The 27,853-nt window shown below is 41.7% G+C and overlaps 1 protein-coding gene across 4 annotated transcripts; it reads right to left on the minus strand.

Moving 5' to 3' along the window:
• Positions 1-248: 248 nt before the first annotated feature.
• dot1l (DOT1-like histone H3K79 methyltransferase) lies at positions 249-27,544 on the minus strand. 4 transcript variants are annotated; one of them, XM_037114439.1, is made up of 30 exons: positions 27,169-27,544; positions 21,785-21,828; positions 21,595-21,669; positions 21,147-21,210; positions 20,595-20,823; positions 19,729-19,823; positions 19,118-19,180; positions 18,956-19,011; positions 18,508-18,587; positions 17,286-17,354; positions 17,078-17,184; positions 15,805-15,846; positions 15,613-15,708; positions 15,233-15,458; positions 14,964-15,077; positions 14,519-14,610; positions 14,222-14,323; positions 13,374-13,511; positions 13,017-13,142; positions 12,276-12,715; positions 12,054-12,141; positions 11,802-11,951; positions 11,575-11,617; positions 8,354-8,970; positions 7,980-8,185; positions 7,734-7,798; positions 7,171-7,637; positions 6,957-7,056; positions 5,467-6,288; positions 249-4,608 (listed from the first exon to the last, which is right to left on the minus strand). In XM_037114439.1, exons 1-29 carry the CDS (start codon positions 27,247-27,249, stop codon positions 5,621-5,623), a joined length of 4,743 nt encoding a protein of 1,580 aa, XP_036970334.1. In that variant the 5' UTR covers positions 27,250-27,544; the 3' UTR covers positions 249-4,608; positions 5,467-5,620. The 4 variants fall into 4 exon arrangements, with proteins under 4 accessions (XP_036970334.1, XP_036970333.1, XP_036970337.1 ...); XM_037114438.1 differs by having other exon boundaries at positions 6,957-7,637; XM_037114442.1 differs by lacking the exon at positions 5,467-6,288 and having other exon boundaries at positions 27,169-27,542.
• Between the last annotated feature and the right edge of the window lie 309 nt (positions 27,545-27,853).

Raw genomic sequence — 27,853 nt, forward strand, 5'->3', positions numbered from 1 at the left:
CAGAATAACTATTTTATTTCTAATCTGACTGCTGATATAATACATTATTTAAAAATGTGCTACTTGGTCTCTGATGTAAAATGTAATCTGTAAGGTGATAACTATTAATATCAAATAAACGTAATGGAATAGTACAACACTCAGTTCATCTCATTCCATCACGTTCCATCACTGGTGTAAACCTCGACATCTACATGTCGTCCCTGAGGAAGTGGAATAGGACATAAACGCCACTACACACAACAAAGTCAATTCAAATATTATATGAAACATTTTTTTTTATTAATAATCATAAAACGCAGAAAAAAAAAACATTAATTCCATTTTGTTTCATTATAACATCTTAGGATAAAAGCACCAACACCGAAACAGTAACAATTTTATCATGAAAACCGCAGGGCCTTTTGGAAAGTAGGTTTGCCGTTATTGCACCTCAAACCTGCCCTGGCTGCACCGATCAGAGATCAACTGTACACAGACTGTAGGTCACACGAGTCCAGAGTCAGTTCACCCCCCACATAACGAGGAATCCACACAAAGGACAGTGAACCTCCTTTTAAGAAACACGAATCTAGACAGAGGCATTTGTGAGATGAGGAAGATGCTGAAAGTCTTAGCCATTTCACAGCTTCTCGAGATCAGACCGACTCATAAAGCTTTATAAAGCTGGATTTCACCGGAGAGGCTCGATGTGTGCGACGGTGAGAAACGAGGCCTGAGGAGATCGGATGAGACAGTTGGCTGATTTTACCTCGAGATACACTCGCTGAGGGGGTGTGCCCAGGTCCTGAGTTGGGTTAGAGAGGGACTTCACCATGTCGCAAAAATGTTGAATAGGTTTGTGACACGCAGTAGTTTAGTAAAAGAAAACTGTTTACTTCATTACATGATTTCAAGCAATCTGGGAAGTTCCTGAGTGAAGACCTTTGGCAGGATTTAGAGTAAACAGCCTCGACTGCAAAGCTCTCGCAGATTAATAATGTACCAGGATGGAGCATGCTGGAGAACTGCATAAAAGCTTTAATTCAACTCATGCTCGTGCACCAAAGGACTTGAATAACAGCACCTCAACCCTTTGACTGATTGTACTAGTAGCTACAAAAACTGGTTGAAATCTGTAATGAACTGAATCTCCGGCCAAACTGTTCTCACGTGCGCACACACCGCGCCACCCCTCCAGGTTAGAGAAACTTCCATAGGTTAGACCGGACCGTAAGAAAGCCGCCAGGCAAGCTCGTGTTGAAGATTATTAAACCATTAAACCCTGCAGCACAACAGGAAAAGAGTAGTATTTATCAATAGCTGCAATTTCCTTGTTTTAAGTGAAGGAGAGCACCGTGCTGTCTGTCTGACTAGTAGTATTAAAAACTGACAGGAATCTGCAGACACAATTAAAAGCATAACATGTAACTGCAATTGTATCAAACACCAAGAATAAGAAAATCAAAACAGCATCAACAGTAATTACAAAAGACCTCTCAGTGCTGGTAACAAATGGACTATAGTCTCTAATCATCTTCTAAAAGGACTTTTCTTCTTTTCACTTGGACACTCGCAGGTGAGTGAGTGCACAGGACAGGAGTTTAAAATAAAGCTTTCCTTATTAGTCTAATCTTCCCTTAGATATGCACTGGCAAGTAAAAAAAATAAACCACACACACTCTCTCTCACTCACACACACGCACACACACACACGCGCACACACACACACACGCACACACACACACACACAGGCAAACTGAGCTTAATTGTATTCTATCAGAAAAAGGACGCTCGGCTGCTCCAAGTGACGCACACATACACCCTAACACAAGTGTTTTACATCAGCATGTCTTTGCAGTTACACAACATGCTCACATTACAAGGTAAGGGCCTCGACAGTAAGACATCTAAAGTCAGACAGTGCGTGTAAAGGAGGTGGACACCTAGTTTCGTATGCACCAGTAAGGATTTAGTCTGTAAGATCTGGATTGTTTGAAAAACAGAAGCACCATTTTTCTTGCAGAATCTGGGTTGGTAAACAAAACAGAAATCAAAAAGGAAGAAACGATTAAACATGAAAAGTAAAGACAGTTCTAGTGCTGGAGTCTAGTTGTGTTCAAGCCACAGCACCTTGGTTTGTGTTTCTAGGTCTGTGGTGTGTGTGTGTCATAAGGATTCAGGGGCTGTTGTGTCGCCATGTTGTTAGGCACCATCTGCGTGGAGAGGCTTCACTCTCCTTGGCTTCAAGCCTCCTGTTTAACAGGTCGAGTTTAAAGTCACAATGCAGCACCAAAACATCCCAACTCACTTATATATAGACTCATATATATATAAATATATATATATATATATATAGACTGTATATAGATACATTTCTTTTTATACCTTTCTGTTTATGGAGAGACAAACAAGGAGAAACAAAAGTAAGTTATGTACAAAAACAGTGTGTCTTGTTCACGAAAAGATAAGCTGCTCACTTTTGAGAGCAAAGCGGGTTGACCTGTGTTTCCAACTGTGACGTGAGAGGTCCTCATACCTGTTTACTCTGAGCCAGCTGCTGCAGAGTCAATTCATCTAAAAGGTGGTGCCTACAGTTGTATACCAGGCATTCAAAGAACCAGACAATAGCACATTAAATATGAGAAAGGAAATGCTGAGAAAATGCTTTACAAATGTCCCTGTGTACAGCACCAAGTATTGGATTTGTTTTTGATGTTTTCACTACAGAATAAATAAGATCAGGTACAGTCCAAATGTAGCACCATTGTTTTCAGACTGTGAGTCAAGTACACACACTGTTGCATTCTACAATGTCAACACATTTCAGGATAAAAAAAAAAGAAAAACAAATACAAAGGCAAATGGATAGACTGACGGCATAAATATAATAATCTAAATTATACACAACTATACAGAATGAATCACATTCACAGTACAAACATTCTTTACAAAAAACAAATTACACAATAAAAAAAAAAAAAAAAAAAAGCAAACAAAAAGGTGTGAAGAGAGTCCAGTAGTTTGTTGTGGTCATGTTTAATTGTTTTTTTTTTCTCAGTGTGTGAGGATTTTGCATGCATGAGTGTGTGTCGTTTGTTCTATACTTCCAAAAAACATGAGTGAGTTCTAAACATTTGCTCAAACCTGCGCGTCCCAACAGCAGAGATAAATATGACTTAGCTTAAAAAGAGTTAAAAATTCCTGCTCTATGAGTATTTCTGCTGTGGTCCAATGTGGTAGTGTGATTTACCCAATTTGCATGAAGAAGAAAATGTTAATAAATACAGAAATTAGTTGAATCTGATTTCTTGTACACCTGGATTCAGCTTCACTAAAGCACTAAACAGTGTCGTCAACTCTCTGACAACACTTGATCTCTACTAGAGAGCGAATGACAATGTCTGCAAAGAGCACCATTTCATCTCATTACATGTATTTCATGGGGTCTTTTTCTTAATTTAAAAAAAAAAAACCAAAAAAAAAACACTATGAAAATGTACCCAGCTCTGCTCAGCATTATCGGCACCCCTTGAATTAACATTTTTGTGTGTTATGACTTTAAAACATATACCATATTCTTCTTTCTTCAGTTCATTCCTTTAGAGGATGTTAAATATGCCTGATTACTGTCACAACATACCAAAAAGCTCATTTTTGAAATAAGCAAACATACTTTTCGTTGATATGTTAGATATCACATATTAGAAGAGAAACACTGAACGACACCTGAAGGTTTATTTTAATCACTCAGAATCAATTGTCATTGGTTTTTGATCCAGTTAGTAGCAATGAAAGGAAATATTAGTTTTGTGTGCCAAAAAAGGGCAGCATTTTTACAATTTTTGCTTTTAAGTAAAGGGACACTGAAAATATCGCAAATCATCACCTCAACCAAAGCTTTAAGGGGTGTCAACAAACCAGCCAGGACTTGTACATCTTCTGCTACATGAGTAACTCTATCTTTACTATTCCAGTGTGAAGCTAGACCAAAGGTTCCTCATCTTGTTTCTATGATGTTGCAACAAATATTGAATTTCACTGAAAGGAAGAAAACAGATAAGAGAGCACGCATGCAGAGAGGCAAACTGCATGATATTCGAGCAGAGTCCAGTGAACTGGTCTGTGTGTGTGTGTTTGCACTCTAATAAGGTTCGTGTTTGGGGGGAACGTGACTCTGGTTACATTCAGCTAAAAAATGTGGACTGTGTCCTTCGATCGATCTGTTGTTAAATGTCAAAAAAAAAAAATGTTTTGGTGTCTTGAGACTAAAACAAAATGATGACACACTGTCATAATACTGAGCACCTTAATTTCAATCCAGACATTATGGATGATTCAGTCCATTCAGTGTAGTGCAGCAGCCAAACTGACTTTCAAATTTATAACACTTCACACAGAAACCAGTGGCTCTGAATTCTGCTCAAGGGGACCATAGTGGTGGTTAGTGTGTGCGTGTATGTATGTGTGTGTTTGTGTGTGTGTCAGAGATCCCAGTACAGAAGCCGGTCTTGGAGGCGGTTGGGTAGTGCAGACGTTTTGAAGCACCACGGAGTGAGGAGAGTGCCTTGGTCCACACCTGGACATTTGCATAGTTTATTCAATGTTGAGGTAGTTTTCATCAATTACCTACAAAGCCAAAACAGACAGAGAGATAACACGAGTGAGTCTGAGGCTACACAGCAAAGAAAAAATTCGCTAAAACGGTATTATTATACATCCTGTCACTTATCATCAGCTTGTTTCTTAGACTTTAAATTCACTGGAGAAAATGTCACTCCTGCCTCGCACGTCCAAGTGGCATGACTGTTACCGCTGCTGTACGACCGACAACTGGATCTTTTCTTTTTCTCCTCAGAGTTGCAAATAACAACAACACAGGACAAAACATGAGTTTAATGGATCACAAGTTAACCATCCCTTATCCAGCTTACCGGCACAAGGACACAGTCTTTGTACACAGGGTGCATGCTCTAGAAGGTGAGCCACCCGGGGGCCTAAAAATTGAATTTAACCTATCATGATATTGTTCATCTTTATCAAGTAGAGATGAACAATAATTTATCCGATCGATATTGGTACATTTGCATTATTGGCTAGTATTTGTCATGGGTATCATTTTGGGCCATATTGATATATGACCCGCTATAAAAGCCTGTACATTCCAGTGACTGTACTTCCTTAATAGGAATACTTGAGTCTATAGAGAATGTAATGCACCCCTTTTCTGATGTAAGAGTTTGGGAATAATCGGTGATGGTGAGATTTTCCAATAAATCTGATTTAATTTCTTAAATACATGTCTTTTTATTGAAATAAGATGATTAATCTTTTACAAATAACACAGCAGCTGTGTACACCTTATGAAATGTCAAAACAGCTCCTTCATCTGAGATACAAATCAAAACAAGATGTATTTAGACTCCCTCACATATTAAGCATAATGAGATCATTTTCAGTTTTTGCAGTTTCTAAGAATCAACTTACCTTGTTCAATCAGAACAACAGCTTGAGGGGGCAGAGAAAAACAGGTATCCTGTCTCCCTCACTCCCTACCAGTCTCTCTCTCTCATTCTCTCCCTCTGATTGCCATTCGCCCTTCCCCTCTCCATCCTCCCTCCCCTTCCCTCACCTCCAAACCCTATCTAGGTCGGGAGCCAGGGAGCTGGGAGGTTGTGTAGGTGCCATGCATGCCCTGAGTCCTCCACATGCTCCCGCCACCACCTGAGCTGTTGGCTGGTGGTGGAGGGGGCAGCCGAGGGGAATAGTGCACTGCGAATGGACGAGACAAGGAGGAGGTTGACAGAGAGGAGGAGGAGGAGGAGGAGAGGGAAGCAGTTGCAGCAGCAGCAGAGACAGAAGCAGACGAGGCAGATGTGGAGGAAGAGATTGAGTGAGAGAGCGATGTATGTGCTCTCTGGTGGTGGAGAGAGGAGTGGGACAGACGGGAGGAATGGAGGGAGTCTGATCTAGAGGATGATGGGGCGTCAGAATGTGTGGGTGTGGAGGAAGAGGAGGAGGAGGCGCTGTGCAAGGGTGGAAGAGGGGGTAGGGAGAGCGTGGGAGGAGAAGGGCTATGAAGGACTGACTGGATGCGGCTGTGCTGTGCCTGGGACAGGGAGAGAGGGAGAGGTGAGGACACGGAGGCAAGGCGCGTGGAGGCTGGTTGGGTGGTGATGTGCTGCTGGGTTTGGGAGGAGGTAGAGGAAGAGGAGGAGAGACTGAGCAGAGAGCTGAGGCCTCCAGAGGTGGGCAGCGTCGCCCCAAACTGATGGGAGGACACTGTGGGAACCACGTGGTGAAATATACCTGCAAATCACACAGCAGAAATGGGGGAAGGAGGGGAGGGCGAGAGGGTGGATACAAGTGCGAAGAGAGCGAGAAGGAGGGGGACAAAGAGAGAAGCAAGGACTGAGCCAGGTTGTGCATAGCGCCAAGCAAGTCTTCGACAAGCACACAGAAAGCAAACAGAGTCATTCCACTTCGACTGGAGCCAAATCAGTTCAGCCAATATAGAATTGCACTAAAACAGCTCTTATTACAGCAGAGTTAATTTCTGGGTTGACTTTTGCTTACAGGTGAAATGACTCTGACATACATCTCAAACAGATACACCCACAGAAAATGATGTTGTAATGTTGGATTAATTAATGGTCAATCACAGATTTCAAGACAATTCATTGGTTCAGTTTTTTTTTCAAAGCTAAAATGCAACATTTTCCAAGGGTGTTTCCAACTGCAGCATTCAAGCAGCCAGTCAAAGCGAGGCAGCATACAGTCAGTCAAACTGTCAGCGAGGCAGACAGAAAGACAGCAGCTTCGGACATCCACTTACCTGGCTCTATTAGCAGGCCCATTCCCTCAGACTCGCACTATTCTTTTTAAACATAACCTCAGGCTAATACTACAACCTCTAGTCTCTACTCTAGTCTGTTCATCCTCCACAATTCTATCAATCTGCTATAAGTGATGCTCACCTCCAGCTGCTCCCCCTGCCAGCCCAGCGCTGGAGAAGCTTCCCAGGGCAGAGTGTCCGTTGACGAGCCGTGGGGTCCCGCTCACCGTGGATCCACCTGTCTGGGCCCCAAACAACGATTGTAAGACTGAGGCCCCTCCAAGTGGGAACTGAGACCCAAGGTATTGTCCCACAGATCCTGTGGTTGAGGAAACTGCTACAGGACCTCCTCCCACCTTCCCGCTTAGTATGCCCCCTCCGCTGCTGGCAGCAGCAGATATGAAGAGGTTCTGACTAGCCAGGCTGCTGCTCGTCTTCAGCTCCCAGTCACGGGGGGCCTTCTGCTTCTGGAGGGGCTGCCGCTGATCTGAACTGCCACTTCCCTGGGCACCGCTGCCGCCCCCACCCCGGGTCCCTGCCTCCTGGCTGAGGAAGGGGTTGGCGGTCATGTAGCTGGACGATTCTCCATCACTCCCTTTCCTCGCCTGCTGATGCTGCTGTTTGTGGTCAGAGTCTGAGTCCGTGCCACGGCTCGATCCCCCCATGCCGAACGGAGAACCCCCCTGTCTCAGGTCGGAGTTGGGTTGCTTGGGGTCAGAAATGGGTGAAAAGGTGGATTTCCACTTGCTGTTAGAGGACAAGGAGGACGAAGAGGATGCCTCACTGCCTGTGCTGTTACCACTGCTGCTACCAGATTTCCTGCCTAGTAAAAAAAAAAAAAGAAACACAGGCTTGCATCAAGTAGCAGAGAGTGCAAGAATGAGCTTCTATTTTAAGAGGTAAAGGTTACTTTCTTTACCTCTTTCACCATCCCCTAGTCTACCAGGTCCGTCCAAGGATATAGTGGCAATTTTTCTTTCAATTCTAAAGAAAGAGATAGATAATCTCAACAAACACAAACCACACATGCCAACAAAACGTGAGCAGGTCTTAACAAAGCTGAGGCAATCAAAAAGGTAGAAAGCCTAGAGGCCTTGCAAAAAGAGCAGCTCAGCAAGTACATTGTTGTGACTCTCATCTTTACACATTAGAATCACTACTTTACCGTGAACTGGAGCTGTCAGCAGGGTATCCAGAGTCCTCGTCATCAGAGCTGGGGGCTGAGGAGTAACGACCTGTGCCATTGAGCTCCAGAGGGCGCTCTCTCTTCAAAATGGGAGGTTGGTCGAGGTCAGGCCCATTGGGGCTGCGGCTTGATTGTTCTGGAGAGGAGATGGCAGAGATCTCCAGAGGCTGATTGATGTTGTTCACCTGTTGGGAAAAAGGACATGTAGATTACACACAGATGCTTTGTTGAGAAACTAAGCTCACTTGACATCACAAAATGTGTCTATATGACACCAAAATCTTACTAAATTGCCCCTTAAAAATCAGTCTAATATATCAATCAATGTTTTCTCCATGTTTTTTGTGACTAACCATGGAGTTAATGTTGAGTGGCGATCCTGAGGAGTGGTTGTTGGAGCTGAGTCCAGGGAATGACCTCCTCTTTGGGGATCCGCTGGCCGTGACAGCCGTTGCTGAGCTACGCTTCCTTCTCCCCCGTTTACGTCCCTCCTGCGAGCCGAGGCTGTGAGAGGAGTGCATCGATGACGTATGTGTGGGCGGGTGAGTGTGCTGTGTGCCGGGGGACTGGTGGTGGTGGTTTCCATGGTTACTGTGGTATCCCTGCTTGGCTGAGTTGCCAGTGTGATGGTGGAGGCGTGCTCCTCCGACCATGCTGCCTCCGCTGCCTGACGAAGAGGAAGACGAAGATGAAGAGGAGGAAGGAGAGAAGAAGATTCTCCTCCGCAGTTCACTGTCCTGTGGCTCCATGTCGGAGTCACCTCCCTGGTGATCCTGTCCATCCTCTGGAAGAATCCTCGGGGGTCCATCTGCATACTGGAGCACCCCTCCAGTGCTGAGTGGGGGGCTCTGGATGGAACTTCCTCGGCCCATTGGTCCTGTCAGAAGAGTGTTGTTGTGTTGAGGAGGTGATGAAGAAGCACCATTGTGATCCTCAGGATGGGGACCTCCATTAATCAGCCCTGAATATCCTAAACAGAGACCGAACAGTTCACGGTTAGGGATGTACAAGAGGGATTGAGATATCAGAGCCAGATATCATGCATATAACAACATATTACTTATACCACCCCAACTCCAAGAAAGTTGGGTCCCTTTATAAAAATGTAAATAAAAACTGAATGCAATCAAAACCTTGCAGTGCAAACACAAGATATTAAAGGGGCACTATGTACTTTTGGAGAAGAAATTAAAAGTTAATATTTACAATATCAATGCGATAATTACACTTAATTTCTATAAACTTCATTTTTGCATTAACCAAATCCACCAAATATAAACAAAGTAAAACTGTATGACACTGTGTTGTCCTTAAAAAGGACCCATTTGTAATATCCAGCCACTGGCTGCAAATTAATAGGGGCCAGTATTTCCCCACTCCTCAATGTAAAGTTCGAACCCCCTTTAGTTATTTCTTTGAAAATTGTTCACGTAGTAAGGACCGAAATACTGACTACTACTGATGTATTCATTTACCCATATACTCACCATGCCCCAAGTTTAACTGTTGAACTCTTTTTATACACAATAACTGATAAATAAAACTTTTGGAGATATACATTTATCCTGATTTCTGAGAACAACTAATTTTAGATGTATAGCAAACACATCTGTGTAAGAAGGCATACTGAACAACCACTGTAACCCACATTTGAGTAAAGATGGCACAAAAGCCTTTCAAGCAAGTTGGGACATTTCATTTAGTTATTGTCAACACAAAAAGCCTTTAACGTTGTTTTAATGCAATTTAATACAAACAAAAACACAATGTACAAAATGATCAGTGCAATAGTGGACACTAAAATGCTATTTCTTTTTTAAAGAAAAAAAATAGCAACTGCAGATGAGAATATAGGGCAGGGTGGTAATTCATCACAGGAAGTGGCTGGGCTGGAAATCTGCTCCTAAAAAGACAAAGTTGTAGCAGAAAAATCAGTTTGGTTCAGACACACTGTTTTTATTAATACATGTTAGTACTGTATTAATTATACTATGTGAACAGTGATGTTACCAGGCTAAGATATATACAGTGTGAACACTGTAGTGTTTTGTATGTTTTTTGTGACGCCCAAGAAGAAAACAAGAAACTGTCATTTACAAAACAAAAAAATTATATCGTTACATAGTAAAAACATGGACTGCAGAGAAAAACTTGTTCATCAGACAGCCACGTGGTCTTCAAGTGAGATCTTTAGCCATTTTAAACTTACTTGTCACCGTCACTTGGTCCAATGCTTGATACAGCAGGATCATCACGCTCTGCAGGCCTAGTCATTTCTTCAGGGGTGTAAAAGCCAGAGCTGCTCCTTGTTCATACCTGGAGGGAGCAAGAATTTCATGATTCACTAACTGTACACAATATCTAACTTGCCATTGCTACAGTTATAAATGTGTAATAAACCTTGTAATGTCCTCAAAAATGTATAGTGGAGTTTCATAACCTCAAATCTTGTTTCCTCTCAAAAGAGAATTGCCAAGTGGTTAGAATATGATAAATCTAACAACATTTCTCAGTCTGTCTAGTGGATCCATGCAACTGAAATGTACATTCATCTGCTATAAACAGAGACAATGAATATGTTACAGCGGTACGAGAATATGCAAAACTTGACAACTGCTGGACCTCGACCAGCAGGTAAAATAAGACCACTATCTTATGATCTTTAAAAGCCTTTACATTTTAGCTGACTTAGCTCAGCTTTAGCAGCACCTCATTAACATGAAAACAATCACACAAGGTTACTTGTTATGGTTAGTGCTGTCATTAGTTACACAAAAGATATGTTTTGGTAAACAGTCAATGTAAGATGTTACTTACCTGTCTAAAGAAACGTTGTGAGTTCATCTTTTTACTCCCACAGCTGTCTCCAGCGCTGGAAAGCCCCGACAAAATTGACTCCTCTTTAGCTTCTTGTGAATGCTTTTTTTGTGTGCCCCAGACGTTGGTTCTTTTTAGGAGCTTTTGTTTGTGTTGACAATAAAAGATGTTTTTCATTGTGTTTACTGACTAACTAAGGCTGTTAACTTCTCTGAGGTAGTGTCCTCCGACTGGCTTGACTTCGTCATCTTCTCTGGCGGCACACTAGAGGCTACAGTTACTCACTGTCGCCCCTCATGCCAGGAAGACATATTACAAAAGGGACGACCTGTCCCTGGCTGCTTAGCAGTGGGTATGTCTGCAATACAGTACATTAGCATCTTGGACATAATGCCAAAGTGTTACTTCCTAACATTCTGCTGATTAGGTTTAGTTTCTCAGATGTTTCCAAATGCAACTTTAAGGTCAGTTTGTTTTATCAGTTTATATAGTAATGAAAACAACAGGAGTTTATCAAGTTTGTTCAGGCTTTAGTCAATGAAGATTTTTGTCTTCTGATTAAAATGTCTTCTCCAAAACTGCATAGTGCACCTTTAAGGTTCAAACTGACAATCTACTATTTTTTGGAAATATACATGTCCAAGCATTTTTGGAATGAGGGTTGTCAAAAAACACTTATAAGATATAAATGAGCTAACAATCACTCTTGCATAACAACAGAGGATAAAATATTTGAAGAACGTTAATGAACCCTTACCATTGCTCTGACCTGTCTGAGACACAGGACTCGGAGTACTTCTCTGAAATCATGAACACAGAGAATATATCAACATGTAATCCAAAGAAACAATATAAAGGAAAAAATACAAAATATATCATTTTAAAATCTGTAATGATCCAACACAACTCTGAGCATCTCACAGTTTACACACTGATCTGTAAACTGTTGAACCGTAAAGTAGGTACTGTCATGAACACACTCACCAGTCTCTCTGCACGACTGGGCAGTACCACGCTGGCCAAAGGGATGCTGACTGGTAGTTTACTTGGGTGGACAGTGCTCAGAGGGATACTTATTGGAAGGCTTGTGATGCTGTTGTCACCCTGAACAGATGGGCTCCTCTCTTTACCACCCTATATGAGAGAGTGTGTTACAGGTGTGAGATCTAAATACTTTGAAGAAGGTAGGAAACTGTATGCTTTAAGAAGGATCTGGAAAGAAAAATAAACATTTACCCTCTCTGAACTTTTCAGGGCATCTGATGCATTGGGAGAGGGACAGTTCTGTTTGACTCCAAGTGAAGAGTTAACACCACCCAATTCCCTATAAAGCAAACAAAAATGAAAAACAGGCACATTTAGCGGCAGCTAGCTGGCTGTCTGTTGCCTTAGGGAGGAACAAGGTGAACTGATAAAAAGTATCAAAATTGAAAATTAGTATTCGAATGTCAGCCGAACCTGTGCACGGCCAGCCCTGGGCCTCTCAAGTGAGCAAAGGCATTGGGGTCCTGGTTAAGATGCCTCCGCAAGGCAATCTTGGCAGGTGAGAAGCGCGTGTAGTCAGGAAGCGTGTAGGATGAACTCTGCTGCCTCTGCCGGGAATCAGGATTGGCGGGTACAATCTCATGGTCCGGAGAGATAGGCAGATACCGAGAAAGAAGCTCCCCCTTGGTGTTGGCACGGTCAAAACATGGTGAGCTGGTGCCGTTGATGGACAGCTCTGGGCTGACACCATTGAGAGCTGGGGCTGATGACAGGCCAAGCTTAGAGGAGTCCATGTCTGTGGAAGAGCGTGATTCCATACTCTTTCTGTATGGAGAGCCCTCACAAGGGCTGTATGACTTGAGCTGAAGCAACTCCTGCTGCCTTTGACTTTTCTCCAGCTCCACAATGCTGATCTACAAACACACACCAGGGGGAGCCATTACACCAGGAAACAGCCAATTTACGACACAGCTGAAATATCTAGGAAAATGTTTGTAACAGCAATTTATCAACCTGAAAGGTACATTTTATTCATAGTTTAGGTGACGACACTACTTTCAATATCTGTGAAGAGCCAGTAGGATGAAAGGGGGCGTCAGGATGGAACAGGAGGTCAGAGAACACAGCAAGTATGGAGGAGTGCACAAGAAACGGAAGAATGATGCATCCAAGCATTTGGGAATGACTGGTACAAATTGAGGAGGTAAACTGTACCTGCAGCTCCAAGCAGTGTCTCTGTTTCTCAGAGATTTGTCTGCGTAGTGCCTGCTTCTCCTTCAACAAACTCTCCAGACACAAAGAGCCCCAGTCCAGCTTCAGCTCCTCACATCGAGACTTCAGCTGGAAACAGCAAACATACACCCTTATTGTCAGCTGTTTGTCTGGAGAATGCTCTAACAAAGTAAAACTTAATGTTAACGCTCAAAGTGCAAGGCTGTGTCATACAGGCTAGAGCTGAACCAGGATTTCAACAATTATTACTCAAATGCAAAGCTGCAGCAATGGCAGCAGGTGGAGATGTCGCTGCAGCAGCAAAGGGTGGAGGTCACAACAATAGCCCTGAGGTCTCACCAGTAGAAGGCTGTGGTCTCTCAGTAAGGCCATGTCTCTCTCAAGCTGCTTTGTCTGCTCCTTCAGCTGACGATTGTGGGCCGATATCTCCTTCTGGGCCTGCAGCAGGTCTTCCACAGTCAAGGCTTTCACTCCGAGCTGATCATCACACACAGACACACACAGTCATTCACAGTGTCTTTCAGCTAGAAGCAAGTTACATCTGTAGAGCCATTTAAGATCTGCGAAAATCCTGTCTTTGCTGACCTCCAGTGGTTGAAGTAATATAGCGGTGTGAATGGGGTGTGATCCCTGTAACCTAACAAGTGTCGGGTGTTATCAGAGACTCTACATATCTGACCAAACTCAACATGGATGCTGCACGCGTGTACAGATGCAACAGACTTACAGCTTTAACACTGCAGAAAACACCCAACACATGCTCTCCTTTTTCTCACATTCGGGTTTCTTTCACCTTCTGTTTAAAATACATTCATCTGCAAACAATATAAATGACAAGGGAGTATAAGTTGTTCGGGTTGTCCTACAAATAGCTCTAGGTATGTACTAGCTGTGAGTATGCATGATGCAGCTGGAAATGCAAATAAATTCGGATTTCTGTGTATAGTTAATTTAATAAATGACTTCAAAGCACGAATCAGAATCAGAAATTTTTTAATGTCCCGCAAACAGGGAAATTTGTTTGTCCCAGCAGCCAGACAGAATAGAAGGACAGAATATTACAAAAGACAAAACCAATAGCAAAAATAAACAATATAATTAAAAAGGTAAGAAATAGAATAGACCTATGTACTTAAACATGATACCCTCGACTATGATCTAGAGAACAACCAGGTAACAGTACCCACCTCGTCTAGCTTGGTCTGAAAGAGACCTTTGATCTTGTCCTTCTGAGACTGACAAACAGTGTGGAGCTGCTCCGCCTGGCCTGACAGGTCCCTGTGTTTTTGCTAGACAGAAAGTAAACAAGACAACAAGTTAAAGGTCTGGCAAAAGAAATGCAAAAAAGTATGACACTTGAATCACTGATTATTTTATGGGAGGAGACAATGTGCTTGAATACACATATCTGTTGGTGTGATATGGGAGTAAAGAGTTAAAAAGAAACTGCAACAGTAGCAAATCAGTCTGTAGTTAGCCTTTACCTTCTCCTGCTCTAAAAGCTGCTGCAGGTTGGAGCGGTACTGAGGAGTCTTCATGTGGGCCATGAACTGGAGGTATTGAACTTTGATGTTATCTGTAAAAAAGAAATAGGTTGGGGACACAGAGGGAGCAAGAGACCAAACACGAAGTATACATTATTAGTTGTGCTGTTGATGAGATAGAGCTTGACACCAACAGACTAACAGACCACATTAAGGCACATTAAGTGTTTAAAACCAAACTAAATGTATTAAACTAATAACTGTTATCTGATCAGGCTGTTCCTCTTTGCATCTGATCTCCCATTTGTAAATTCAGCATCCCTCAATATCATGGAAACTCTGAACATGGATACAGATTTGTCTGAGGTCTGTTATAATATGTCCGGTTTGACAAGAACTTTAAGCATGACAGATAAAATAACAATCTGAGTCTTCCTCAGCTCACCTAGCAGTTGTTGCAGACCAGGAGGAGTCGGGCTCAACAGCAGTTGACTAGAGGGATAGTGCTGGACCTTGGGAGGTAGCTGGTAGAAGGGACTCTGAGGTGGCCGGTATGCATCTGTACACACAAGAGCATATTTACGTCAATTTCTAAGCCAGAAAGACAGTAATGATGTAGAGGGAGGATATTATTTCTTTCTGTAATAAGTGGCTGTTTAAGATCGATTGGTTCATTCAGAAAAGGCAAAACTGTTTTGTTTCGTATCCTCTGACCCTGAGGGGGTGCCGCAGAAAGGGTCTTGGCATGCAGCAGATCCAAAGCGCTCTGGTTCTTCTTGTTTTTCTTCTCAGCGGCAGGTGCGGCTTTCTTGGGTCGACCACGTTTCTTGTTGTTCAATTTACGACCTTTGGACAAGAGTCGGGCTCTTCTGGGTTTGGCAGTGGGCTTGACCACTGTCACCAAGCTAGGACGCTCCTCCTCACCGCACGAGTCCTGTTGCTACACACATAAACAAATACACACATACATATTAATATAATGAGCACAGAGAGCTTACCTCCTGTGTCTATGTGTAAAAGTCTCAGTATAGCAAAACCTAATGCACTTATGGTGATTCACATTCATAAAGTCGAGTCATGCTTTAATGTCCTACCTTGTGTTGTTCTTTAGGTTTTGTGGGCGTGGTGCTATTGCTTTTACTGTCCTTTGTATCCTTCTGCTGACGTCGCCTAGCTGCCTCTTGCTCTTCCTGATATGAGAAGAACCAATTAATTTTTTGACCCAGAAAAAAAAACAGTACAGTGTCACTGTGAATTAAGTGAGGAATGGGAAGAACATGACTTACCCTGAGTTTAGGATTTTTGAGACTAGCAAAATAGTTTTCAAGCTGAAAGAAAAGGAAAATGTGGACATTAGATCCACTCTAAACTGTAATATACTTTCATTTTATGAAACCATATACGTTTTAAAATCTTCATAAAAAAGTGCTTTCACCCTCATTGTATCTAAGAACACATTTGTAGAATTTAGACCCTGTTGTTTATGGTTTATTTGGACCTTGTCACATGTTTAAGGATTATAATCAACAATACAAAATACATCATTAATTCAGATTGTAAGTTTAGAAAAATAACACAAATACAGTTCCATGACAATGGCAGCGTGGTTTGTTTCACTTCTCTTTCTGTGAAGTTTTGCATTATTAATCTAGACTGCATGACATCTTTGTGCATGAGGTCAGCTCACTGTTGGCTGTAGGGTTTGTGACAACTTTCAACAGAAGACCTGACAGGATGTACAGCTTTTGATCAGTTGTTCCACATTTTGTCTCTTTTAAGTTGATTTGCCTTTAGTCAATTACCATAACCTAAACCAGACAGTTTCATATTGTGACAAGTACACATTTCCACTGTGGTAACACTGTAAGAAGTTACACTCATCACTTGGCGCAAATATGCCAGAAATCACAGAGAGGAAAAGCAGCCAAATCTTCTTCAGGTGGTAACCTGGGAAGCCTGCCAGCTCTCGATGGGATTCCTACCTGTTACCAGGGATGACTTTTTAGCAGAGTGACAAATATCAGTGTTGTCTAATGCAAGAGCTTTACCCTGTACTTGTATATTAATTGTAATATACTAACCTTCTTATCTACGCATTTTAATATTTAACTTTTGTGCAGTATCTTTTTAAAACTGTACTGTCACTGTCTATGTCACTGTATACTGCCTTATCTAAGTGCCTTACTTATTTAAAGTACAAACAGTGAATAGAGGCTGCTACCTTGCCTTATCTATCTTGCTCGTATATACATGTTTGTTTTAATTTGTTTTCTTCTATTTTCCATCTTGTCCTCTTTTGCTGCTGTTGACTGAAAGCTACCAAACAAAATGTTTCTGCATCACTTCAAAGACAAAGTATCTTGTGTCTGATTAAAACTCTCCTCAGATTGCTCACTCCTGAGACTGACTACTCATTAAGAAAGAAACAGCTGTTATTATGGCAGCCTATCTCTCTAGGCTACACTCAAGTCTCTAATGTATAATGTGTTTGTAGTACTCATCAAGCTCCTCTCTAATAGAAAGTCAAGTCTCTGCATTTATAAGCGCTTCAGTACTTACTATGGTGCGGTCTATGGTATGCAGGTAGTAGGAAACTGGCTTCCCAGTCCAGGACACAGAGCCCCTGAGTGGAGAAAGCTCCACCACACGCATTATTGTGCCAATATCTGTGGGACAGAAAGGAAAAACACAAAATTACATGTCAGACACAAATCAAAGGAAGTGTCGGACACTGAAATCTGTTTTTTTTACTAATGGTGGTACTTACCGCTCAAGTTTCGACTGTTTATTCTAAAATTTAAAGGTGCAAAAGGTTTGGAAGATACAATTTTCCCACCTGACAATAAAAAAACAAGAACAAACAGACAGTATCAGTAAATACATCTTGTTCTGATAAATTACAAATGCTGTAACAGCGGACACACATACTCGTTCCCATGACTCACTACATTACATGAAATACAATCACTTCCACAGTAAGAGACAATGAATGTGTGTATAGACAAACTATACCCACATTCATCATATTGTCAAAACACAAAGTAAAGTGGCATAGTTGAGCTGTGAAGTGAAAGGTCAATTGCTTAGAGTTGACATGGTGGCTACTGGACATCATCAGCTATTGTTATTTAATCACCAAAGAGAACAGCTGAATAAACATTTTTTCCTGTGAACAGAAGCGTCACTCCCTGTTCAACCAACACAAGGCCATTAATGTTATACAAATGACTGTCATAATAATGGAAGACTATTAGCAGCTGCCATTTTCCTTAGCCTTATTCCTCAACATTTGCCAAGTCATAAAATGTCCTATTCATTGCAGCTTATCAACCAACTGTTCTCCACCAGTCAATTTATTACAATATAAATGACAACTAAAGACACTGCACACTGTAGAGATTGAAAGGACCAGGGGAAGATAACCCTCCACTTCCCATTTTATTGTTCTATGTAGGAAGTTTGCTGTTGTTAGTTACTCAAAGTATTTGAAGTGACAGTCTTGTGGATGACATTACCTTGATGTGGTGCCTTAAAATAGCTCCCTAAATTTAGCTACTTTCCAGCATAAAAAGCCTTTAATCATGTGGTTGACGGGATGGAATGGATTTTTCAACTGAAAATCGACAGTTTTTCATCGTCAGTTTACATCGTCAATTTACAGTTATGTCTTTGTGGCTTTTAAAGTTGTAAAGCTGCCTTGCATCTCATTGGTGTGGTGCCTCTAAGGCTGTCACACCACGGCCTGTTGCTTGCCGGCCAATTTGGCAAACATTACAACAAAGTGAATCTTTAATTGACGTTTGCCAACAACTCCCTATTGATTATTTGATGTCATGTTGAAAAAATGTTGTGATGTTGTGGTCTTGTTATAGTGTGCATTTCTAGACGTAAGAGTTGATATACTGTGTCTGTTTTTCAGAAAACTTTGGCTATAGTCCAAAGATTGCTGATCAGCAGAACTATTTGGTGATTAGCTAAAGAATACTAACCTTCCTTCATGTTAGCAAAGCGCTCCTTCAGCTGGTGATCTACTTCTGGACCAAAGGCAAAGTTATTCACAAAAATTATACTGCAAGACAGACAGAGAAAGAAATATTTTAGAAAAACAGTTGACAGTAAAAAAAAAAAAAAAAAAAACTTGAAAATTAAACTTTGATAGAGGACTGTTTAACCATAGTTCCGAAGACATTTGGAGTTCAATAAAAAGCATGTTAACTTTCTTCATGAATTTTATATACATATGATGCTCTTTGCACCTACACATTGAATACAGTGTCAATAGCAATAAAAATAACTAGTTGCATAACGGTAACATTTATTACAAGACTAAACCTTTCTTTAGTCATATGTGATTGATTGCGTAACATTATCCAGTAGTTTCCTTCTATATACTGGAAATAAATAGAAATGTTACTGCGGCCCGGCTTGGTCTACCACCTTGTGTTGGCAATTCTTTCCTTCCATTCTTCAGACAGAAAGTCACCCCTCTCCAGCTGAGAGAAACAGAGCAAAGTAAGGTTAAAAGTCCTGAATACACACAGATCTGAGGATAACTTAATATTCTAAAATTAGAGTGAATGCCACTAAGAGTCTACTTACTGTGTACTCCCCATGTTTCTTCCCATACCATTTCATCCACTTTTTAAACTCTTTGTCCATGGTCTAAAAGACAGTGCGAATATCAATATCCTAACAAAATGACAATAAAAACAATACAATGTGTGTGCTTCAGAAGCAGTTCCAGAAAGGAGTATAAGTGAGATAAAGAGGCTCTTCAGTAATTAATTGTTCACGAAAAATCTCCTGTTTCTTTCACCGGCATGACTCAATGCTTGTGTCTTTGACTGTCATAAATAACTGAGCTTTAGAGCTGATTTGCAGCTGGTTAGGCAAACTGAAATCACGACACACTTGGACTAAGAATAGCCCCTTGGTGCAGTGCAAGAGTCCGTGCTGGTGTGGGTGTGTTGCTACAGAGTAATGATGAGAACATAAAATGTTTACCAAAAAATCCAGTTCTGGCCAGACTACTGTGTATTTGCCAGAGCTGTCTGCAGTCGCAACCACACTGCGCCAATACTACAGTGACTGAGGAAGCGGCAATGTTTGACACAGCGCGCGTCGTCTGTCTAAATGCAGACACTCTTGCCATCTCTACTCCCTTTCTGGAACTATACCCCTCTGGTCCTGTGAGATATTTATGTAGTTACCTCTGCATAGGTGGCTGGAATGTCTGCTTTCTCTACCCCATAGTAGTGTTTACAGTTGGTTGCTGCTGCAACCTGCAGCACTACCTGCCCCACTCCTGCAAACAAGAAACAACGGCGTTCATGTTCATTAGCTGGGTTTACGTGGATCATAATATTACACACTAATAATTGGAATACATGTCTAATCAAAACAAAAATGCCTCATGAAAATAACTAGGAAAAGGCCACAATCTACTCTTTTCTCCTGAACTAGAATAAATATTTTTTTCTGCACATGTTCACACCACATGTTGGTAACATGGCAAATAACCACTGGAGGACCTTTTCCAAATCACCTGGAGTGATACCTTTCACCAATGAAAGGTATCACAAAAACAAAATGTACATTTTTGTTATTGGTTTGTTAGTTGCTCTAGCTGCTATTTCATTCAAATAATTTCTGCGTTTTTTAGTAAGATCAATGCTAAATTTAATTGCAGGGAGCTTCCTACAATATTGAACACATTTCAGGCAGATTAAATGGTTCACGGCGGGCAGAACTAATGTGCGCATATCCAAAAAAATGTATTATTTTTATTCTGGCTAAATGCTTTAGGAATATAAACATGCACCTTATCGAATCCTTCTAAATAGTGTCCGCAAAGAATAATAATCTCCAATCAGAATGAATGAAATATTACTGAAATTTTGTCCACGTAAGCGCAGCATATTAGAAAGGTCTGGAAATAAACTACACAGTGCCCAATTCCCTGTTTCTCTTCTCAGTGGCCTTTGTCTTTTTTGTGGTAGAAAATAATGTAATGTAAAAGCAGCACTGGATCAATTCTTTCTGAAACCTGGACATCCTACAATAACAGCTGACTAACCACTGCCGAGGTCAACAAAGGTGTCATCTTCCATCATTTCCATCTCATCGATGATCTGAGACACCAGGTCGAAAGAGGTCTCTCCATACACCTCAGGGGAGAAGGGCTCATAGTTGTTCAGCTTCTCTGGGTCTGTCACTGAGTGGTTGTACACCTGCTGCAGGATGTGTCTCAGCAGCCCGTTGGAAGGACGCTTGTTCAGCTTCATGGGCTGGGTGGTCCCCTTCCACTATAAGATTGGATTATAAATGTAATGACATGATTAGTATTTAAATCAAGACATAATGCCCATCATGAGTGTGTGTCAGTAATCAAATAATACTGGACTTTCAAGGAGACAGCAATTGCTCTGATGAAATTTGTTGTGAATAACAACATGCAAAAATATAATTATAAATAGATATATTGAACCTTTGTCTTGAGCAGTGTGAGGTCGTGTGTAGCACAGATTCAAAACACTGGCACATACTCACACTACACAGTTACAGTGTTGTTCATTTCTACTATTTTCACATTCATTGCACAAGAAAACCTCCACACATACAAACTCACCAGCTGGTGAATGCTGTCGATGGCCCTGTTGTACTTGTCACAAAGCCTCTGCATACTCTCGAAGCTGTGAGAGTAACACAAGACAAAAAATAAATACCATCTAAATACTCATCATTTTGTAAAAGATAAAAACCCAACTTTTCAGACTAATGGTTTAATATACAGGCTGTTCATTCACCAACCAGCCTGACAGGATTAAAGTGTTGACACCGCAAGAAGTCTTTTTTTGACTGTTTCAAAGATTTTAGACAAGTCCTTTTCATATGTTTTTTGGTTTGCCTTTTTTTTCAGTGACACAAACAAGGGTTTTTCATGCTGAACTTAGCCCAGAATGAAAGCATTTTTTTAACCTGAGGCTAAGTGAGTTGTGGGCTCAGGCTATGAAAGCAGTGTTATACCTCATGCACCATAAGAAGCCTGACACACTTTGACGTGACCCTAGACTCACCTCTTGGTGTCATAGTCAATGAGTACGTAGTTTTCCATTGCCAGTTTGAGGTCTGGGATCTCCTCACACACCCACCTAAAGAAAGCACACCCATACAATCATCACTAGATCATACAACTGAAACAGTCACACACTGTGTGTAGATGTGGAAATATACATGTGTGAGCAGAGTCAGAAAGAGGTCACTTACCGAATGGTCTCGATGATTTCATGAGCAGCATCATGGTGTTTATCCTGAAATCACAGGGGGAGACAATATAAAACACCTCTCAGTGTGACCCATTAAAGTGAACACGCCACAAAATACAGCCTCCAAAAAGACCATAAAGTTTAATAATCACCTCCAAAAAATAGTCTCTGCAAAAACTGAACATTATAGCCTTCATAACAGTAGGTTTATTGCAGAACTGTTTTATGACACCCTAATGGTTTAAGACCGGTGTACCTAATACACAGGGAATTGAGTGTGTAAAAGCTACAAAAAGTACAAAACACTGTAAATCTTCCCTTAAAATCTAAAAAAAATCAGGTGTCACTGTGGAAAAAAGGAATACCAGCAGCATTTTACTCAACCAGCAGTAGGGAAACCATAAACTTGTCTGCATCTACTCTCAATCTTTTTTGCAATTTAAATCATATGTAAATTAACTTTACCACTTACTTCAGCCTTTTTAAAATACATGTACATGTAGCGTCACAATCAACTTGAAATCTACTGCTATCATGCCTAACAGAAATGACCCAAAGAAGATTAAATAAAAAGTCTAACACACAATATCCTATCACCAAAGTATCTGAATAAAAATGTCCTTGCTATGTGTCATGGTGAGCTGAGTTGAAAGAACAGTATAAACTGATCTAAAAAATGCACACACTGAAACTGAATTCTTTCCACCTTCAGGTAACCACGGTGCTGTGATCCCAACATATTACTGTATGGACCAGTCTATAACAGACCTTTTATACCGGAGATCATGTGGAGAAAAAGGTCAATTAACTCGTAAATGGACTTGCAATTCTATATCACGTGAAGCTGCCAAGCAAGGTGTCAACTGCTCATGGAGAACATTACAGAATTCAGAATCTTGCTCAAGGATGCTGCAGCATGCAGACAGGGATTCGTAACCAAGGCATCAGATACCACAGGCTGACCAGAAATGTATACTCTTTCTAATATTGGTTATCTCAAGATACACTGATGAAGGTCTATGTACCAAAATGTTGTTGTCATTCAGCATAGTTGCAAGTGAAGTTGACAGTGTGCGGGACTTTATTTCCTGATAAATAATTCATCACAAGCCTTCCAACTTTCTAGCATATTTGCTGATTTAATGGGTTGCCAGTGAAGGACAAGAATAGCCTAAATGGTACACTGAAAATCTCGTCCGAAATAAATGGAGCACAGGAAAGACACTTGTCTCCCTCTGGGTGAAACAGGTGGCCCAGAAAGTGAATAGAATTAGCCAATCTGACCATGCGCTGTACTGTGAATTCACTCTAATGCCCTCAGGCTGGCTTTTAATATGCCCCTGAGGAGAACAAATTGCTCAGCCCACTGTAAATCCTTCACTCCTTCTATTATCAGGTTACTAAATGCCAACAAAAGATACATTCTTTTAAACTTGGTTAGCAATATGACATAACAAGATGTTTTATCTTCTTTACTGCTGCTTGCGGTGTCCTTGTATTGACCCATGTACGTTGATCATTAGCCTCTGACAGTGAACTATCTTGCCTGTGAGTTTTGCAGTTGAAGGTATGGACTGGGTTAGCTGAAAATGAAATGCTCTTCTTGGCATGAATAAAGTTGTCTGCATCTAAATGCTCAGGCACTGTCAGTGTATACAACACATACGGTCTATTAAATTTACCTGTATTCATTCACTGAGCACTTGGATATACCCACATTTTTGTGTGAAAGGCATTCTAATAGGTTGCAAATCAAACCAACCATGACTTAATCTAGAATCAATGTGGCTTTATGAGACACATCTTAAATTTGAATTACTCATGTCTAAACTATGGGGTCAGTTTACAAACACACAAAGAGTCCATAATGTGTTGGAATCTGAAGAATTGAAAGCAAAGCAAAGCAAAAACTTTAAGGAGAAAAGGACAAGGAGAGCAAGCTTTAGTGTTTCCATTTTGTGGCAATAATGCAAACTGGGGCTCCAGCAGTAAAACAATCTCTACTACACATGATTATGATTTCTTATATTGATCCCATGCAGGGTATCTATAGTTGGAAATCTTAGCTGGAGTGTGCTGAAAAGCTCTGTGGGAGCAATAGGACTCAAGTTACACCCAAAGCGCAGCCAGCCTGAGCTTGTTGCCTGTGCTGACCCACTGACCCACTTTCTGTCTCCTGCTCCAGTGCATTGCCAAGGAGAGCCTCTGGTGGAGGGAAAGAAAAGAGGACAGGGGGAGAGGAGGGGAAATATGAGGGTAAAAAGGAAAGAAAGCGAAAGCAAGACGATTTAGAAACCGGGGAGAGTGAGGGGGCCAGAGAGGGGAGGGGAAAGCTGGTATTTGTCAGCTGTTTGAGGCCTGGCACAGCAGCCACAGCTAACAGCTCACAGCCTGGAGCTCCCAGCTTCCCGCTCAATACTGCCCGCCACTACTACGCAAACTTCCGCCAACGCTCAAACATGCATGCGCGCACTCAAATATGCATAGTAACACAGGAAATCTCCTACTATTTCTGTCAGCACGATGTTCCAGTTACAGCTTCATTATCAGGCTAGCTACGAGCTGTGCTACTAATAAGCAGCACGACCAACAAATCGTGGACAGACTGTGCTCCACTAAAAAGAGAGGTATAAAAGGTGTGTGAGGGTATGAAAGAGACTGTCTGAGTGAGCGAATGAGACGGCGAAAGGGGGGAGGTCACCTGCTCACACAAAGACGGCACACAGCAACACCAGCACAGAACTGCTGCTAAAAATAAACACTGTCTGAAAGCGAGTCAGACAAAAAGAACAGGAGACCCTCCTCTTCCCCCACTGTGGGCACACTGACGCATGTACAACTCCTCCTCTTTACAACACCTCTTCAGTCAATCTCTACTAACATCAGCGTGACGCATCGTGGGTGAAGGGGTTTTACGCTACACCCCGCTCCACTACGTATACCTCGGCAGCCCACGAGAACAAATGACTAAGGCAGGCGTGTCAATTTCCTCACTTTTGCTCACCACTAAATACAACTAATTCGCTTGGTGGCAACAAACAGACCATCAGCCTCTGATGGAGACAGATATTACTAGCTTATGTTTTCTGTCCTCCAAGCAGCAAATAGAAACACTGCGCATTAAAGTTAGTGTCATAAGCAAACTACAAATATGACTGTGGCCTTTTATTTTTTCATTTCAGTGCCGCAGCTACACATGAATCCAAATAATTATGCCTAGACACCACTGATTTTTCTGAAAATAATTTCAGTGCTGTAAATAACAGGTAAAGTGTACAGGTGAACACCAAACCAAAGACACTCAGCAAAACTTACAGCAACACCTCTCTTAAATGCTATGTAGGCCTGGATAAGTGTGCACACCCACAACCAGATGGACAAAGAGCTGCACCCCACCAGAGGTGCTCTTCATATGGAAGCATTTATAGATGCACAGATGTGGGGATTTAATGAGAGACGGGAGGAACACAGAGCAAGTGAGTGAAAGAAAGAAAGAAAGAAAGAAAGAAAGAAAGAAAGAAAGAAAGAAAGAGTATTTTTATGGGCTTCATTCTGGTTGTGGGATTACAGTAACGCGCCTTATACAGCAACAGCCATGTTGTGTGTGTGTGTTTCAAAACACAGACAGTACTGTGTTCATGCTCTGTGGGTGAGATAGCCAATCTTTAATGCTCTGTGGGAGTGAAGAATGAATCGACATGGAGTGGATCTGTTGCTTCCAGCAAGCAGTTCAACAAGGGTAAAAACTCATTATAAATGTAACTGGAAAAAATAAACACTGGAGCACAGATACTGGCATGTGCTTTTGAATTCTATTTATATAACATTGCTGAATACAAGCAGCCTCTTCTATCTTCCTCCCTGTTGGGCTGACCATATGGACATGAGAGGAGGAGAGACAAGAAAGACTGTCTTTTCCCCACTGAAAACAGGAGGAGAGCACCACATGAATAAGCTCCATATTGCAGAACTCCACATGCGGGACCATCAGCTGTTTCTAATTCAATGTACGACAGCTATCCCTATTATAAATAACCAAACATGCAGGTCAACAGTATATTCACATCAAGAGTATAAATAAATGAAATGCTTGTTCTTGTTTTTATCCTCTCTGACCATGACATAAGGAAATCGACAGGGCAATAAATCCAGCAGGGTGGAGGAACTGTGAGAGTATTATCAGACTCTGGCCGGGTGCAAAGGGAGGGTAAACTTTGTCAGCCAAAGCAGAAAGGAGCGGCTGATTACATCACCGAGTAACTCTGACTAAGAGACTTGAAACTCATTCAGATTATATTGTGATGACGGGATGAACACTGAAATTACCCAACTGTCAGCTTAGGTGTAGTGTAGGTGGAAAAGAGATGTACCAAACGACCCCACAGACATTCTGAGAAATTGGCTTTTTTTCAGTCAGCACTCACTGTCTCACCGCAATTACTATAAATGAGAGACACAGTTTAAGTTAACTATATACAACACTGAAAAAAGACCACAAAACTTGCAACCACTTCCTTTTCCGTTTCTCTGTCTCCAATGAGTCAACTGCAATCACCCACTGACGTGTTGACAGCATGCTACATGGAAATAGAACTAAGGGAAATGAAGTCCATTTCTGGGCAAACAAGCATGGCTATTTCTCTCTTATGAACGGACGGATCAGGGATCAAAATGGATGCATAGAGTTCAGACTACCAAACACAACCAGCTGGTCTCAATCATAGGGACGTCATGAGATAACAAAACACAGACAGCACTCGAGGAATGTATCGAAAAAACGCAGACCAAACTAAGTTCACACACACAAGCGCACAAATACTTTGTACATAATCTCTACATCGCTATGTGCCCTGTGTGATTATCCACCCTTATCATGTGGTGAATCAAAACGTAGAAAAACAGGTATAACCCACTTATGAACGACTTTCTTCCACTTAAATGTGTTTCTGTGAGACCATGAATGGTGATAATCGAGACAGTTTGGACAACAACTAAGTGAGACAGTGAGACTGACATGATCCTGGATGTGGAGGGGGGCTCCGATTTCAAAACACCTTGTTATGACTGTCAATATCAGGGTTACTTCTACAGTTGTCGCTGCCTTCTGACGTTAACGTTGCCCCTGTGAAATGTACCGTAGTCACTATGTTACTGTGTTCTGGGAATCATTAATGGTATAATACATGATAGACATAAAGATCAGTCTTCGTTGTTAGCTGTTACACCATGTCTGTCACCGTCCCGACCAGTATGACCTGACTCTCAGGACGAGCGTGCCATGGCTCCTGCATGCTAGCCAACGTTAGCAAAGAGCTAGCTAACAAAGACAAAATCAGATACAAATTCTAAATCTGCACCCGCTGGGTTTTGAGGTGTAACACTTACGTATACTGGTAATGGCCACGGATAGCCTGCAGGTTCTGCTCCAACCGGCGATTTGAGCTTGAGCTCCAGCTTTTCTCCCATTCTACACTTCACGGCGGCTTGGCTGTTATAGATAGCTAGCTAGCTAGTAACTGCTCTCTGTTAGCCAGCTGGTCGGTTAGCGAGCGAGCTACAACGTGAACATTTTGTGAGAAAAAAACGTTGAAACGCGCGGAATAAAAAATACGTCGATGCTCGCTGCGAGGTAAACACACACACAGTACGGCCGAGTGTATGAATGTATCTGCCTCGGGTTTATATTTTGAATAAAATGCCTGTTTATGTCCACTGGCAATAACACCTCGTCCGTATCGCCGCCATCTTGCCCGGCATGAATATATATGGCAGGGGGCCACTGGTACCAGAGGGGACACAGACGTCACCAACGGGACCGTGATCTCAGCGCGTGGGCCAGCAACACTGAGCACGAGCGTGCAACCGTCCCACAGCGCGTGAGAGTGAGCGCATGGTTTACATCACGACTGCTTTCCGGAGCGACTGGAGTTGGACCATGACAGTATAACTTCTATTTTAAGCCAGGGTGATTCTATGATCTCTGAAAAATTCCCCAATCAAAACAATCACTCAGACTAACCAACCTTCAATAAATGTTTGGTTTAGAAGCCTATCACTATACTTTATATGA

This window comes from Acanthopagrus latus, chromosome 11, assembly GCF_904848185.1.
Source record: "Acanthopagrus latus isolate v.2019 chromosome 11, fAcaLat1.1, whole genome shotgun sequence".
Lineage (NCBI taxonomy): Eukaryota > Metazoa > Chordata > Actinopteri > Spariformes > Sparidae > Acanthopagrus > Acanthopagrus latus.

Coding starts and splice junctions, on each gene's coding strand:
- dot1l (XM_037114438.1), bottom strand. CDS start 27,249: ATGGGAGAAAAGCTGGAGCTCAAGCTCAAATCGCCGGTTGGAGCAGAA. Junction 13,512..14,221: donor TTCAGACCAAGCTAGACGAG/GTGGGTACTGTT, acceptor TGTGATGATCAG/CTCGGAGTGAAAGCCTTGAC. Junction 13,143..13,373: donor GAGACCACAGCCTTCTACTG/GTGAGACCTCAG, acceptor TGCTGTTTCCAG/CTGAAGTCTCGATGTGAGGA.